The sequence below is a fragment of the Phytophthora infestans genome, genomic scaffold (genome assembly GCF_000142945.1).
Source record: "Phytophthora infestans T30-4 supercont1.47 genomic scaffold, whole genome shotgun sequence".
Lineage (NCBI taxonomy): Eukaryota > Oomycota > Peronosporomycetes > Peronosporales > Peronosporaceae > Phytophthora > Phytophthora infestans.
The window spans coordinates 467234-482730 of record NW_003303712.1 but is presented as its reverse complement, the minus strand read 5'-3'; the positions used below and the strand labels follow the sequence as shown (position 1 = coordinate 482730).

The window sequence follows — 15497 nt, the reverse complement described above, 5'->3', positions numbered from 1 at the left end:
CACGGACTGGTACTCAATCTCCAGCTCACAATTCAAATAAATAAACTATTATACTATTTCGTATCAGCTGGCATCTCTGCTGGTTACGCAGGTTGCTCCCTTCTGGTGGGGTTTCGTGTTCCCTGTGTGGAGATGTACCGAATGGAGTTGTCATTGGAGTATTACCTGCTCTGATCCTTGACACTACTCCGTTTCGACGCAACCCCCCACTTCGACTTCATCGCGGAATTATTTCACTTTCTAATAGCGCACGATCACTTTCAGCGTCAATATATCAATGCTTTAAGGATTTGTTATGCTACTACCTGTTTGAAAAAAAAAAAATCTAGAGCCAAGGTATGCGTGGGACGATCTATGAATGAATTGAAAGACATTATGCCTCAATTTGTGGCGTGTAGCGCTGTCTCCGTGTGCGTCCTTAGTTCTGGATCCGTCTAAGTGTCCGTGCTGGTATCGCTGTTGACATTGAGTTCTCATTATTGGAATCTCGGACCAACGCTATTCATAAGATCGTCTACAGTTTGCTATAACAAAACTGGAGTAAACAAACATTTATGCAACCAAAACGTTGATCATTTACTGACGCTACTGCTAGAAGTGACTCGTAACCAGACTCATCCCCCCCTATAATTCGAGAGTATTGATGAAATTAAAGGAGCAAACTTTTCGTAATAAATTCGCTTCGTCAGTTATTTCAACTTTTCAAACAAAACTTTTCCCTTATTTTCAGTCGAAACTATTTGCGGTCGGACGCTGCTAATTCTGTCAATTCGTTTGAATCTAACATCACTTTCATCGAGTATTCCTGTACGAAAAAGATGCACGCAGCGAGCGATCAAGACCAAGACCCTGGCCATAGGAGATCATCGGATCGAGTGTCATCTGTTGTGTCTCGTGTTGAGGACAAGTGGAACGATATCCAAGTTGGTCGACAAGGAAAGTACTCACTTGAGAGGCTGGAAAGTCTTGATCACTACTGTAAGACCGCGTCCAAGACCCGCGTGTTACTGGTGTGCATGCTAACTCCAGTGCCAGCGCTACTAGCTGCTATAATGCTGGAATTGTTGCCACTTCAAGAACCCTCTAAAGGCTGGGCTGCGAACTGGATCTTCTGGATCCGATTGGCCGCCATCGTCTTCCTTTTAAATTGCACTGGTGTGGTCTTGCTGAGACGCCTCGTACGTGATCTCCCGCTCACGCTTGGAAAGGTTATTCTACTGTCAACGGGCGTCTCTGCTGGTTACACTGGGCTTGCTATCTTGCTAGCAGCTCTGGTGGGCTTTCCCGTACCCTGTATGCTGTTGGTCTGTAGTGTATCGTGTGGAATTATCTTAAGCGTGCTGATAGTTCTAATGTTTGGGATTGCCCCGTTCCGAAACAATTCCCCTTTGCGACCTCATCTCTCTAAATTTTTCCGATTCCTTACTGTGCACGTGAGCTTAGCCTCCATGTACCCATTTTTTAAAGTGCTCTACACGTTTGTACCGGCCAATTATCAAGGATTCGTAATGCTATTGCTGCCAGTTTGGAAATTTGGAGCCCAGAAATACGTTGGACGAGCTATGCACGAGCTGGAAGATTTCGCGTTGGATTTGACGTCGACTATTTCAGTACACTCTTCGTCTCCGTGTGCATGTTCAGCTCTGGATCCGTCTTGGTCTCTGTATTGGCTATAGTTGCTGGCATGGTGCTCTCATTGCTGGAGTATCGCGAGCTTCGTGCCAACGCTAGCGCCGTCTACAGTTTGCTGCGATACAGCAACAGCTGGAGCAAGAACCACTTAGGCAACCACACCACTGATGATTTACTGACATTACTGCTGAAAATGATTCGCGACCCGGTAGCTCATAACGTGATATCCTTACCAAGCGTTCGACTGTGGGCGTGTGAACCTCATCCACTATCAAATGATCGGTTAGAAATCCTCAAGACGCTTGCGACTTTAGATGTATTCGGCTCGAGACTGTGCCATTCGGTGTCTTCGAAAGCTCACATGTCGCTCCTTTCTCAGTCTCTTGGCGAGCTCGAAACACGCCGCGTTTCATGTGCAGCTATCGGTCCCACCGCAGTAGGCACTGAGCAACAGAAGCCTTCCAGTGTCTTGCTCCCCCACCAAAACGGTGAAGAATTAGAGCGCTCAAAGCAGTTCATCACGCAAGGACTTCAGCTTTTATTCCACTGCGAGTACCTCGTTATAGTTAAGTACGTCGAGTGTATTGTCCCCATGGTGTTCGTAGCCTATCAGCTGGTACTCTACCAGCTACCAAACATCGTCTACGCTCCTGAAGGATGGCAAAGTGGGGCGATTGGGAATATCCTACTACTAACCACGTTGAAGATTTGCTCCTTGGTGGCTTTGAAAGTGCTGTTGGAGCGCAAGTTTGCGTTCTCCCCGCTTTATCAGCTGGCATTCGTACTGGAAACACAAGTCGAACTGGTTCAAACCGGCACTTTCATCGCTACTACTGTCCTGCTGCCATTCGAACTCACGCATTTCGGTGCGTGTGATGCTGTCAACTATCCTTCTTACTTTATTCACTGACGTAGATGTTTTTACAGGTATGGATTTTAGCTTTCGGTTCGATTGGCTTCGTAACATCAACGTAGATCTCACAGCTGTGAATTGGAAAGGTGTAAAAGGTAATCGTTCTATTCATAAAAAAAGATAACTGTTGTGTGTGGGTCCGGGGCCAAACTAAAGAGGGCCATTTCTAGGGAGGGCCATTTGCAAAAAAAAGAAGGATGTAATCAATTTAAAAAATACAGGCAATTTCCCAGTACTGAAACCAAGATGATTTAAACGTGTCCGTTGCATTTTTGCGTGTCCGTTGCAGGGCGAGCCCTTTTGGGTCGACTGTTCTTCTTTACTTAAATCAAGTTACAAATGACCGTGTCCGTTGCATCCCACCGTGTCCGTTGCAGAGGATAGATATGGATGGAGTTTATACCACAATGTTCTTGCCCGGGTAGACGAGATAGCACGCGAATACAATTATTTGGTGGAAGATATTGATGAAGACGAGGTCCCAAGTTATTTAACTGTATCGCACAAACGAAGCCGAGCGTGTAGCCTTCTTCCTGTCCACGTCTGGAGTGTGGAGTAAGCTCATTTCCACATACTCCAACTAGTGAGATAGTTCTCAGCCTAACTCATCAAGCCTCTACTTCGACATCCAAAATGGATCTAGCATCTCTGCTCAACGCTGTGTCCCCGACTGTCAACAGTCCAAGATTTTCGCCAACGTGTGAGTATACGTGCCCTTCGGTTTCCGCCCTCTCAGAAGCGCTTAGTGACCTGCCGCCTTTGGTGGAAGACCAAGCGAACGCAGGAGACGAACCTGGGCTTGGTACTCCGACTGAATCTCAAGTTGCTATGGATAGCGAGCCGAGAAATACTCGTGTGGAGACAAGGTCTATGAGTGCAAGTAAAAATTTCCGTGGAAATAACCCCTCCGCCTGAGGATACGTACTCGTCAGAGGATGCCGCCATTGCAGCTCTGCATGACTGGACCAAGAATCATGGTTTTAATGTGACCAAGACGCGTGCCTTTACTTCAGCGACGGCAGGGGATGCAGTTTGGAAACGTGGTTTCGATTGTGAACGAGGTGGCAAGCCAAAGTGTACGCAGCATCTTAAAGATGAAGACCGGAAGCGCCCCATGCGAGGTTCCATGCGTATTGGCTGTCCGATGAAGATAATACTCCAAGCCGTGGACAAGTCTGACCCTACTGGGGAATGGAAAATTGTACACACGAGGAACGGAAGTCGTCTTCACAACTATCCACCGTCAGAAGACGCCAGAGTTCATCCAGGTCATCGTCAACGGGCCGCAGCTTCCAATAGTGCGACGCAATTCTCGTCGACACGAACTCGCCACCAAGACCGTTATGGAAGTTCTGTTTAATCGGCTGGAGTCAGATGGATTTTACTACCGATATGAAGTGGATTTGGAAACACAAAGGGTCCTTTATTTGTTCTGGGCTCATCCGGGTACGCTGGAACAGTACCGACTTCACTGTGATGTCGTTGGAATAGATTGTACATACAAGACCAACAAATACAAGCATCCTTTGTTGAACATCATCACTATGACAAGATTTAACACGGTGCTACCTGTTACACAATGCTGGCTACCGCGAGAAAGAGAAGAAGACTATACCTGGGCTATGAACACGCTGTCCTCTTTCCTGTCGGAGAGAGGTGTCGGTTGTCCAAGTGTGTTTATAACAGACAGAGAATTGGCAGCGATGAACGCTGTTAATACTGTGTTCCCTGGCGTACCTGCAATGATATGTAGGTGGCATATGAACAAGAACGACGTCGGCAAAACCCGCCAGGTCTTTGGGCAAGTAGCTGTTCAAAACCCAGCCCCAGGGCAACCTCAGTTCGAGAACACTTGGCAAACGGATGCGTTCATGTCATTATTTTACCGAGCTGTTGAATCATCGACAGAGGCAGAGTTCGAGATAAACCGAGGCGAGTTGCGCGCTCTGAGCGTTCTTCTTTCACGTTACTTGGATCAACACTGGTGAAAGTACAAGAAACACATTGTACGAGCATGAACGGATCAGTACCAACACTTTGGTATCAGAGACACTTCATTCGTCGAAGGAACGCACGCTAAGTGTAAATCTTGGTTGCGTGGATGTAATGGCGACTTGTTTACCGTGTATAAACGTTTGCTGCCTCGGTGGAACTCTGCAGCATCTTCAACTCGACTTTTGGCTCAACGGAACTCCGTACGAGTTTCATATCTTCTCCAAGGCAATCGTGTTGCAGCGGTTGTCCGCGTAATTTCAGTGTGAGCTCTTACTAAAACGCACGAGCTGTGGGAGGATGCACGTGCAATCGTCTTTAATAGACTGGATCGTAGTGAATGTTCTGGCGTATACCGAGCTGTACATGGACTCCCTTGCATTCATGAACTCATGGACATCACCGCCTCTAATGGAGAACGAATTTTACAACCTAGTGATTTCGATTTGCACTGGTGGATTAATCGTGAGCAAGCTACTACCTTTCAACCTCGAATACAAGAACCAGCGTTCAGCGAAGAAGAATCAATGAGTAGGCGACAACGACGTCGGTCTAGGAGAAGCACCACTCTTCCTTACAGCACACGAAGAGATCCAGTATTTTTTGAGAGGGTAGACCTTAGCAGCCCAGCTTCACCCCCAGCATCAAGTTGTGATCGGTGTCAAAACGCAGAGACAACAGTGTCTGTTCTCAATCCTGTATCAACTCTCCCCGTGGCGGATGTACAAGATCCCTCAGTTTTCCATACGAGTATTGTGCCTCCGCGATTCTGGGGATATGCAAGATGGAGTTAAATAGTAAGTGTTTGTTAGTTTAACTTTCGTAATTACCATCGTTATAATTCAACAAAGCGCCCATTCTTCATTGATAATTATCATGGAATGCTGTTTTAATCTGCCTTACGCTTCTTGTTGCATCCCCGAAAAGTGTGAGATCTCAGTGATCCACTCTTAGCGAACGTCTTCAAACAAAGGGGACGCGTCCATTCTCCTTCCTTGTTGTCCGTCCGGCGTCTGGTCTCTTCGTTCTTGGCTGCTTCAGGATTCCTAGTACAGAAACAGCGATGCGAACGCATCGCTGCAGTCTCCATACTTGATTCCGCAGTACTGGCACGAGTAGGTCTTGGGCAACACGCTGTTTACCACATCCGGTTCCCATTTGATTCCGCGAAATGACAGGTAGCAGTGGATCCGGTGGTTCACGGCATCATAGGGCATTCCGCTATGGATAAGGTCCCCACGGAAAATGATGCAGAAACCCACTGGAATTTGCACCACGCGAGATTTGGTGTCGTCGCGCGCAGTGAAGCAGCCATCGTAGACTCGTAGACTTGTTCCTTCCTCCTAAGCGAGAACCATACTTGCCAGGACACGCGTAAACTTGTTCTTGGAAGCTTCAGTGATGACAGAATTCAAGATAGCCTTGATGCGCTTCTTGCTCCTCTCCTCCTGGCGTTGAGCGCAGAAAGGAGAAGACTGTAGGAAGCCACGCCGGGTCCAGACAAGCAGTCACAGCGCTAATGGCTACTCGCAGTAAACCGATAGAAGGAGACCGAGCGTGAACACGGGACTGTTCGCGGTATGTGTCGTAATTATCATCACTCACGTCCTTGAAAACGGGGGTGTACGTGCGGGTTTTCGCTTCATCCAGTAGGGCATTAAGCGTATCCGTAGACAATCCGAGGTATGCTACTAGGTAGCCGCAGGCAGGGAGTGTTGGCTTGGGCGCCATTTTATAAATGCAACGGACACGCCTATTTGCAACGGACACACCTCTAAACAACTTGATTTTTGTGTGGTGTCACACACAGTGGATTTTAAGTGAATCTGCAACGGACACGATTTTGAAACATTTTGAGTTTGTATACCTCGTTGCAGCGACGGCAAAAAGAAATTTTCATGTGTTTTTCTTTCTGGCTTTAATGCACATAACACTGATTACATCCTTTTTTTTACAAATGGCCCTCCCTAGAAATGGCCCTCTTTAGTTTGGCCCGTGGGTCCGAACTCTCTCAGTTGATAGATGGAGAAGAAGAAAAGCCAATTTCACCCTGGATCAAAGTATTCACTGCAACGGTGTACGCCGATACCGTCATGGTGGCGTTCTCGGCGTGGTACGATTCAGTTCCACATTGTACCTTGGTCAGGTACTGCTTGGCGTCGGGTGCAACGTCTTCCGGGAGGTTGTCGATGAATTCCGTGAGGTCACCAGAGAAATCCTGCGTCAACTTCGACGTGACCTACGAGAACACGGTCATGTTTCCGTTCACACCGTGGTTGAGCATGAAGTCGACGCCACTGACGGTGGTATTCTTGATGTTCTTGCCCTCGCTCGACAGTGGCCAGGCTGTTCCAATGGCCGCTAGCCACACCATGATCTCATACTCGAATTCTCTGTCAGGTGTTGAACTGGTGAACAGATCGTACGCCACGTTAGCCGTCGTTGTAGGCTCGTACTCGTAGGTGTAGTTGATATTAATAGTTGTAAAGATCGATTCGACATTCGCGAGTTCTATGGGCTTGAAGTGAAGACCGACATTCGGGTATCCCTTGACATTCCACGTAATGCCACCCCATTTGTAGGAGAGTGGCTTCGTACACAGTAATTAAAAGGGGCGTTTTTCACTCGGAGTGGGATGTCAACTGTGGGATAGTGTATCCCCTATCCACGCAGATTTGTGTGGTTTTCTCGTCGTAGAAATCTGCGGTCCTGCGTGCCTCCCTCCATTCGAATCCGCGCGCTCCGACAGCACCGTTAGCATCCCCGGAGCTCCACGATGTCTCGCCACCGGCACGCCGGCGTCCTAGCAGAGGTGGCACATAGCTCGGAGGGTGGAGAAGACGCCTCGTCAGCGAGCGAAAGCTCAGGGTACGTCTCGTCGTCCAGAGAGCAAACAGAAGAGAGAGGAGACAGCGATTTTCAGAGTCCGCTTCCTGCTACGTTTCGGAAGTCCAAGAAAAGAAAGAAGAGCAGCTCTCAACCGAGGCACCAGAAGAGCACGCGTCAAAAGAAGAGGCGGTCGCGGCGCTTATCGTCGCCGCCGAGACATAGTTCATCATCCGACTCGGACGCTGAATCGGATTCGTCTTCTGAAGATCAACATGAACCTACACCAATGCGTCTTAGCCCTCTGGAGAACACTATCCGCGTTCCAGAACTGGATGTGAAACTCTTTGCGGACTGGGAGGATCTAGAGCGCTACTTGGGGAGCTACAGCAGGCGAACGCACCAGGTATGTTTATTGTGTGGATCTAAATGTCTGTCAGTCTCAGACTGTGTACAAGTCTTGGTATTAACAAATGAGAACTTACTGCTTTTGCCACAGTTGTATTCCGTGCGTACTGCCACACCTGTTCAAGTACGAAATGAGCGTATTAAGAAGAGTCGGAATCCAATCAAACCGATTCCAGTGACTTTTTCTTTTTACAACAAAACGTACGTCTGTACGCACCACGGCAGGCCACGGCGCAGCAGAGGCAAGGGCAAGCGTCCCAAACAGCATTCTTGAAAGATCGGATGTCCTGCTCAGGTGAGCACATTTATTATCTGAGCTGCTACGGCAAGTATTGTGACGTCATGTTGTTGTTTGTGATTACTCCAGATTAATGCTTGTGTCAGAGAAACCGGAGGCTGGGAAGTTTGCGTCACAAAGCAAACAACGGAGCACAACCATGAGATCAGCGCTGATGCCTACGAAAACTACCATGAGGCTCGGCAGATCTCCGACGAGGAAGTGCTCTCTACGGTGCGAACGCTGCATCGAGCAGGCGCTAATCGCAAGCGGATTCTGGAGTATATCTCAGAAAACACCGAAGTGCAGCCAACGATGAAGGACGTTCACAATTTGGTTGCCAGACTGACGCGGGAATCCTACAATTTGCCTTCAATGGAGGAGAGAATCAAATCAATTCTCGAGGATTTTGCAGAGAAACCGGGTAACGTGACTCGTGTCTTCTCTAATGAAGAGGTGGGATAATTGTTTTGGGCGCTGTTTGCTGGTATCACTATTTTTCGTGTCCTAAAGTGTTGATTTTGGGCAGGGTATTGTGGAGTGCGTATCCATTCAATCGGGGCACATGCGTCATATGTTTGCGCATTTTCCAGAGGTGTTAATGATCGATGCTACTCATGATACGAATTCTTCCAACTACAAGTTGTTTAGTTTCATGATCCATGACGCTATGGGGAAGGGCCAACACGTTCTTTTGAAAGTTGACTGCGACTGTTTGTGGTTGTGTACCAGTCTCAGACTGTGCATGATATTGATTCATAGACTAACACTTTTTTTCTTACACATGCGCAGCACTGCCTTCTGTTAAATGAGAGAAAAGAAACGCTGCGACTGGCTTGTGCACAATTCAAGGAGAGCTGTCCATCGTACGAGTCTGTGGCAGTGGTTATTGTGGACAAGGATTTTACGGAAATTTCAGTTTTGGAGGAGGAGTTTGTTGGTGTACGAATCCTGCTGTGTCATTTTCACGTGGTTAAATATTTGCAAGAAGAAGTGGCGAAAGAGAAGTATAATCTGGATGTCTTCACCAAGAAAGAAATGAAAAGGCTGATTCAACTACTGGTAAGTGCACCTTCAGAACAGAACTACAACAATGTGATCTCTACTATGAAAGTGGTTTTGCGAACAGAGGCTAAAGTTCGCTTGTGGTTCGATTACCTTGATCGCAACTGGAGTAATTGTAAGGATAAGTGGAGCTCAATCTACCGCGGAAATGTCCCGCATATGGGCAACCAGACCAACAATCGACTTGAGTCGAGCTGGCAAAAACTGAAGACTTTGGTGAATCGATCGTTAGCACTCGACGACTGTGTCGTCTCCATTATGTTCTGGCAGACAGTGAACGAGAGGATGTGGCAGCGAAATGTAAATAAAGTTGGCGTCTACTTCAACACTGAGTACGATGCAGAGATGAACTCCTTGTCGAATACGGTGTCGCTCCACGCTGTTGAGTTGGTGAAACAACAATACGATTTTGCGCTGCTATCTACCACTCAGTACCGATATTATCCTACCGGGCCGTATATTATGCTGCAGTACGTAGCGGCCAAAGATGACGACATCCAAGAGGAATACATGATGAATCCTGAAACCTGGTCTTGCTCGTGTATTTTTCGAGTTACGAGACTTCTTCCCTGTCGACATATAATTTACTACAGGAAGGCAACTGGATGTAGTATCCTTGTTCCAGAAAGTATTATCCATCCGCGATGGCTGGTGAAAAACTACAAGAAGTTGAAATTGGAGAGATCAGTTCCTGTGGATTTCCCGTACGAGGATAGAAAAATCTCTCGCGAGCCTAAGAACCGTGCCAAGCCTCAAAACGAGAAATTTTACGAGTTGCTAAGTATAGGCAGACAGATTGCAGATATTGGAGCTTCGTGGGGCACTACTGCCCATGGGAATTTGAGTCTACAACTTACGAAGGTCCTGGATGCCGTGTGGTTGGTAAATGTCCTCGAGTTGAGTTATTGGAGCAAGAGTGTCGGGAGTTTGCTAGTAGTGAGGACCCGCCACATTCACCAGACACCACTGTCGAGTCTTCAAGCGGATTGCACTCTGAGAATTGTGCACAAGCTGAGACTGTACCAGGTGCAGCTGGTAAAACCCAGGAATTGCAGGCCCCCCCATGTGATGTTCACAATATCCTCACGTCTCCAAGTCAGCGCGCCGTGCACGAGCTCATGAACGAGATTGCCGATTCTGTTATAGACCTGAGCGACGGTAGTGGTCCGGCGAAAGATATGACTTGCACTCAGACTAGTTCACAGTCTGAACTATATGCACAACCCAAGACTGTACGAGCAATAGCGGTGGCCGACGAAGCCAGAAGTGATCGGAATGACAAACCAGTGGATTCAGAAACCCACCAACCGCAACCTGTAACGTGGATGATTGCTCCATCAAAGAAGAGGGATGGTCACGCTAAAGCGGCGAATAAAGCGCGAAAAGAAACCCACAGAGATAATCTGAAGCAGACATCGAGGTTGGTCGAAGCTGTCGCGGATGGAGTAATTCCCTCTATGATGAAAGTTTTGGTGGCCTACAGGACCGCGTTTTGTTTTAAAGATCGCCAGGCTCTGTTGGGTATGACTGTGCTGAATCAAACGCGCTCTACCAAGATTGTAGTGGCCGACAAGGCAAAGATGCCTCCCACAGAACCCGCAAAAATTCGGTCGATCCTGCCACAACGCAGGATTGAGTCCTGCCAAGCACAGGTTGCGCATTTTCAAAACAGGTGGTTCAGTGATCACGATGTTAGGATGCCAGCTCTCGCCATCTCAAACAAAACCGGGAGTATTGTGTACGACGTGGAGATGCTTAAAGCCATGAGTTCGTGGCACAGAGCTGTCCAGCGGTTCAATGACATTCGAGAAATATTCACTGGCTCCGGCACGTAGATTTGACAGATTGGAACCCCGAAGATTGTTGGCGAAAAGGATTGCTGTTCCCAGATGATCTGGAGAAACGTATTGCAAATATCGATGTTCTCGGTGATTATCTTTGGATAACAACCCTCCGAGGTCGCTCTTTAGTGGAGCTATCGTGTTTAGACCTTGCTCTAAATGCGTTAAAGAGCATGTACGACGCAGACAACGAGATTTTCTGCATCCCTTCGTACATGATGAGATTTCCCTCCGTGGATAATCAATTCATTGCTGAGTCGAAGGTTCTAGTGAACCTCCGCGATGCAGTCAAGAGGATGAACCTATGGGGGGAAACCGCCCCTTACACTGCCGTCAGTGGCCCAGAAAAACCACTGTGGTTGTTTGCTTTTATTCTCTATGCTAGCGACCACTGGTGTGCCACCGCTGTAAACTTTAATGAGCTCACTATCACGATAATCGACCCCCAGTTAACCGGAGACAGATTCGAGACTCTAAGAAGATATCTTCGTGATGAGCTGGTCCCGTTGTTGCCGCTGCCGCCGTCACCAAAGCGCTACCCATTCAAGCGAGTTGAATGGGTAACGCAAGTGGATGACTATAACTGCGGAGTCTTCGTGATAATGTTTTTTGAAATGCTCCTGCTAGATGTCGTTCCGACCGGGTTTGATACTTCGACTGCGCTGCAGTACTTCCGCTATAGGTACATCAGTCAGATTGTAAGCACAATGTAATCTCATATTGCCTACACTATTGCATCGCTGCTTAACGTATAAGAATTGATCATTAGCTGCGTAGCGGACTCGTTGTTTTAGGCAGCCGTATTAGACACTGTGTTTTTTTAATGCTGGAAATCTCTAAGATGCACGTCGTTCCTGTTGTGAAGACAGTTTAGCCGATAGCTCTGTTTGTTCTATGAAGAGAAGCGTGACCACAGCTGCCAAGGGCTGTCCAAATTGCTCGCTCTATGAAGAGAAACCTGACTGCCATCTGGTAGCTATACCCAGCACATGGTGAAGCTATCCACCAGATACTGTGCAGGACTGTGCACGACTCTGCAAGACACTGCAAAAATTGCTGACTCATACCCTTCAGACTGTGTACGTAGCCTCTGCCCCATTTGTAGCTCGTCTTCCAGCCAAGAGTATTGTTGTCGGCCGACGTGCTGAGGACAGTCGTGCACTGGTGCCCAGTGCCCGGGTCGTTCCCCTTGCCCCACAGATTGTTGTATAGAGTGTAGTCACTAACCACAGCAGTGTCCCAGTCGCCACACATCGCTTTATCAGCGAAGGTAGCAGCTGCCAAGGCAGCAATGGCAATAGAACTGAGGAGGAGCTTCACCTTGAGTCAAGATTCTTGACAAACTTAGCGTACTGTAGTAATGCTGAATGAGTTTTAGCTGTTTGGAAGCGAATTGACGAGTGTTTTGATTACTGCTTTTTACTGCATTCGCTTGTGAATTAGTGGGACCTGTCAAACCCTTCCGTAGTAATACCACGTCTTGGAAGACCTCCAACAGGAATAACATGCGGATCAAAAGTCTCTCTTGCAATATAGAATACAAATTTGGTCAGAAGTACATGTAACTTAGTCCTAATGCTTGCGCCCTTCCTAGTTCCTCTCGCTACTCCCTCTGCATTGCTCTGACCTCTTTCAAATTTCTGTCCGACACGCATAATATCTGCAAGATTCCGTCATCATTCTCTGCTTCGCCTCCAGTATTCTCGAAGGCATTCTTATTAATAACTTTTTTAAACTGGTAATATCCAGTTATCACCACTTCGATCCCACAGAAGTCTTCTTACGGCCATCTCGTCGAACACAGGTGGATTCAGCAGTTTCGTCATCGACATCGGATCTGACGCTTGTAGACTAAGTCTACAGTTAGGCTCGACTGACATTTTGGTGGCGCTAGCCCTATTTAAGAAGCAAACGCTAGAAATGAAATGGATCACACAACGTAAGTACCCTTATATAGGAATAACATGCTCAGCCTGTATGGAATTATAACTGGACTCCTACATGTGTTATGAGCCCGCGTCCCATCGGAGGAATTCGACTGGCATTGTTATGCTGCAACACAACGAAAACACCGGCTTGATTGATCGCCATCAAAAAGAGAACGTGCATACCGGGAATCGTTGCGGTCAATGCATTCTGAATCCGATCGGATAGTTTGGAGACTCCACGGATCGAATCAAAGCTATATAACGATCGCTTTACTAACTGCAATGTAGTCTGTGGGTCTACAATAGAAGTCGACGTCAAGATTATTTATTATTTGGATGTTTATCAAATCTAAATAATGACTCGTCGTCTTGAACACGCAATGACACATAATTCCACTTCTTCAGTTTGAGTCTAAACGGTGTGGACGGCTGCAGAGTACTCACTCACAGTCATAGTACCTTCGCCGGCAGCTTGCGGAAGAACTGCTTGAAGTCGGCACTGAAGCTGTTCGTCTGTTTGGAAGCGACGTACGAGTACACCGTCATATTGCCGTTCTTGCCGTGGTACAGGTTAAAGTTGACACCACCTACGTTCACTCCCGTCTTGATGGGCTTCTCCGTGGCCGAGATCGGACCTGCTCGTCCGATAGCCGCCAGCCACACCATGATCTCGTATTCAGCGTCTCCATTAGGGGTGGAGGTCGTGAACAGATCGTAGGCCACATTGGCAACCACCTTCCCCTTGGACTCAAACTCGTATTTGATAGTCGGCGGGATCGATTTGACCTTGGCCAGAGGCACCTTGTCAAACTTAAGAGGAGCGTTGGCGAACGACTTGACTTGAAGCTTGGAGCCCTTCCAGCTGTAATTCGTGTGCCAGGCAATGTTCGAGCCCCGCGCGCTGTCGAGACCCGTACACTGGGTGCCCTTCGGGTCGTCGTGGGCACCCCACAGGTTGTTGTACAGCGTGTAGTGCTCGGTCTCAGTCAAGTTCCACTGACCGCAAAATCTTCCACGGATCCTGTGGTAGACTTTTATTTCGATCATCACATAAATGGTCAGCTGATCAAATCCCTTGACCCTGTCGAAAGTTGATCAAATCCCTTGACCCTGACGAAAGCTGATCAAATCTGAAGTGACTTGAAATTGTTTTCATGCACAAGTCCTTCTACATACATTTCTAAATATACAGATAATTGTATTATCTTTACTACTCTACGTAATCTACGCGTTCGTCGTTAAGGTGTCTGCACTTCCTCCAAGTTCCACAGGGACAGGGAGATCTAGTGGCTCAGGAGCTCGACGTTGCCGTTTCTTCGCTCGGGACTTTGACATATCCTCAATTCGGTTGACATAGCGTTTCGACAGAGCTTGGATTATGCCGACAAATGATGGTAGAGAAGGGTGTGGAGCTGTTAGCTCCGCGTTTATCTCGCGGTTAAAACGCTCTAAAGGATTATTAGTACGACTTACCATAGCAGCATCCACCTCATGAGCATTCCAAACACTAGGTGTGTATGTCTTCAGCCACGTTGTACGAAAATACGACCAAAACCGCTTCCACAACACATCCGAATACCGAATGCTCTTGGCCACACACGTGTCTCTTATCTTGCCTTTCACAAATTTGATGCCTTCGTCTTTGATCTTCTCGTGCGGAATGACAGTCAGCATATCCAGACAGCCCTTACTCATTGCAATGAGGACCTCACTTTCAGGGAGGCTTAGTGCCTTCATCTTCCTTCGGCAGGCCTGCTTAAAATGAAAGTAGCAGCCGACGATATCTGCATCTGGAAATTGAACTTGTGCTGCCTTTTGCAACCCAACCTCAAAGTCGCAGACCACCATGCTCGGCTCGATTTTGTCGTCTGCAGCGACATTGACAGCCTCCATCAAATGCCAGTACGTATCTTGGGTGTTTGACGTGCACAATGTATAACATACAGGGACGAATAGGTCCGTTGCATTATCAAAAACCATCATTACCACGCACTGGTAGAATGGGCGCGGGACGCACCTGAATGTCCCGTCGAGAAACAACGTAGTCTGTTTGTACTTCAGTAGCTTGATCAGATCAGGATGAGCCCAACCGACTAAGCGCTCTAGTGTTGTTCTATTCATATAGGACCTGTAAAATTGAAAGAATGGCTGTGTGGTCCCCGATACCAGTGACAGCGGCGGAACCTCCACAATACCATGCAAATCTGCACCAAAGTGAGCACGTCTCGCTCGGTGAACTCGCTGGAGGACTTGCTTACGTGTAAGTCCGAATTGCACCAGTGATACTTCCTCAGGGTAGAAGTCGCTGCGAAACTGCTTCCAGGTTCGTTCCGCCGTCAAGTCCACTCGAGTGATAGCCATCACATCAGTGGCCTCCTCCATGTCTTCGGTAACATCTACTCCAGGTAATTTAACTCTACGCCGGTCGCAAGAATGTTCACCACGAAATTGGTACTTATTTGTCTTGTAATGTAACTTTGCCTTGCATTTTGTACTCCGGTAGGAACTACACCTGTACGAAATCTTAACCTCCAATTATACCTGTAAATGCGTGACCAGCTGCATGGACAACAGTGCGACGATGATGCTGAACACTGTTCGCTGGAACATGCAGT

At 47.6% G+C, this 15497-nt stretch overlaps 3 protein-coding genes across 3 annotated transcripts; 1 reads left to right on the top strand and 2 right to left on the bottom strand.

Annotated features, from left to right (window-relative positions):
• Positions 1-1511: 1511 nt before the first annotated feature.
• Positions 1512-2494, bottom strand: PITG_16998 (uncharacterized protein; the record flags this gene model as incomplete). The annotated part of the gene is made up of 3 exons (XM_002897160.1): positions 1512-1571; positions 1866-1900; positions 2329-2494. The coding sequence occupies 3 exons, from the start codon at positions 2492-2494 to the stop codon at positions 1512-1514; spliced, it is 261 nt and encodes an 86-aa protein (XP_002897206.1).
• Positions 2495-6630: 4136 nt separating this feature from the next.
• PITG_16997 (uncharacterized protein) lies at positions 6631-6999 on the top strand (the record flags this gene model as incomplete). Its single annotated transcript, XM_002897159.1, has 1 exon — positions 6631-6999. One exon carries the CDS (start codon positions 6631-6633, stop codon positions 6997-6999), a length of 369 nt encoding a protein of 122 aa, XP_002897205.1.
• Positions 7000-13332: 6333 nt separating this feature from the next.
• PITG_16995 (glycoside hydrolase, putative) lies at positions 13333-15264 on the bottom strand (the record flags this gene model as incomplete). The annotated part of the gene is made up of 3 exons (XM_002897158.1): positions 13333-13903; positions 14462-14750; positions 15141-15264. The coding sequence occupies 3 exons, from the start codon at positions 15262-15264 to the stop codon at positions 13333-13335; spliced, it is 984 nt and encodes a 327-aa protein (XP_002897204.1).
• Between the last annotated feature and the right edge of the window lie 233 nt (positions 15265-15497).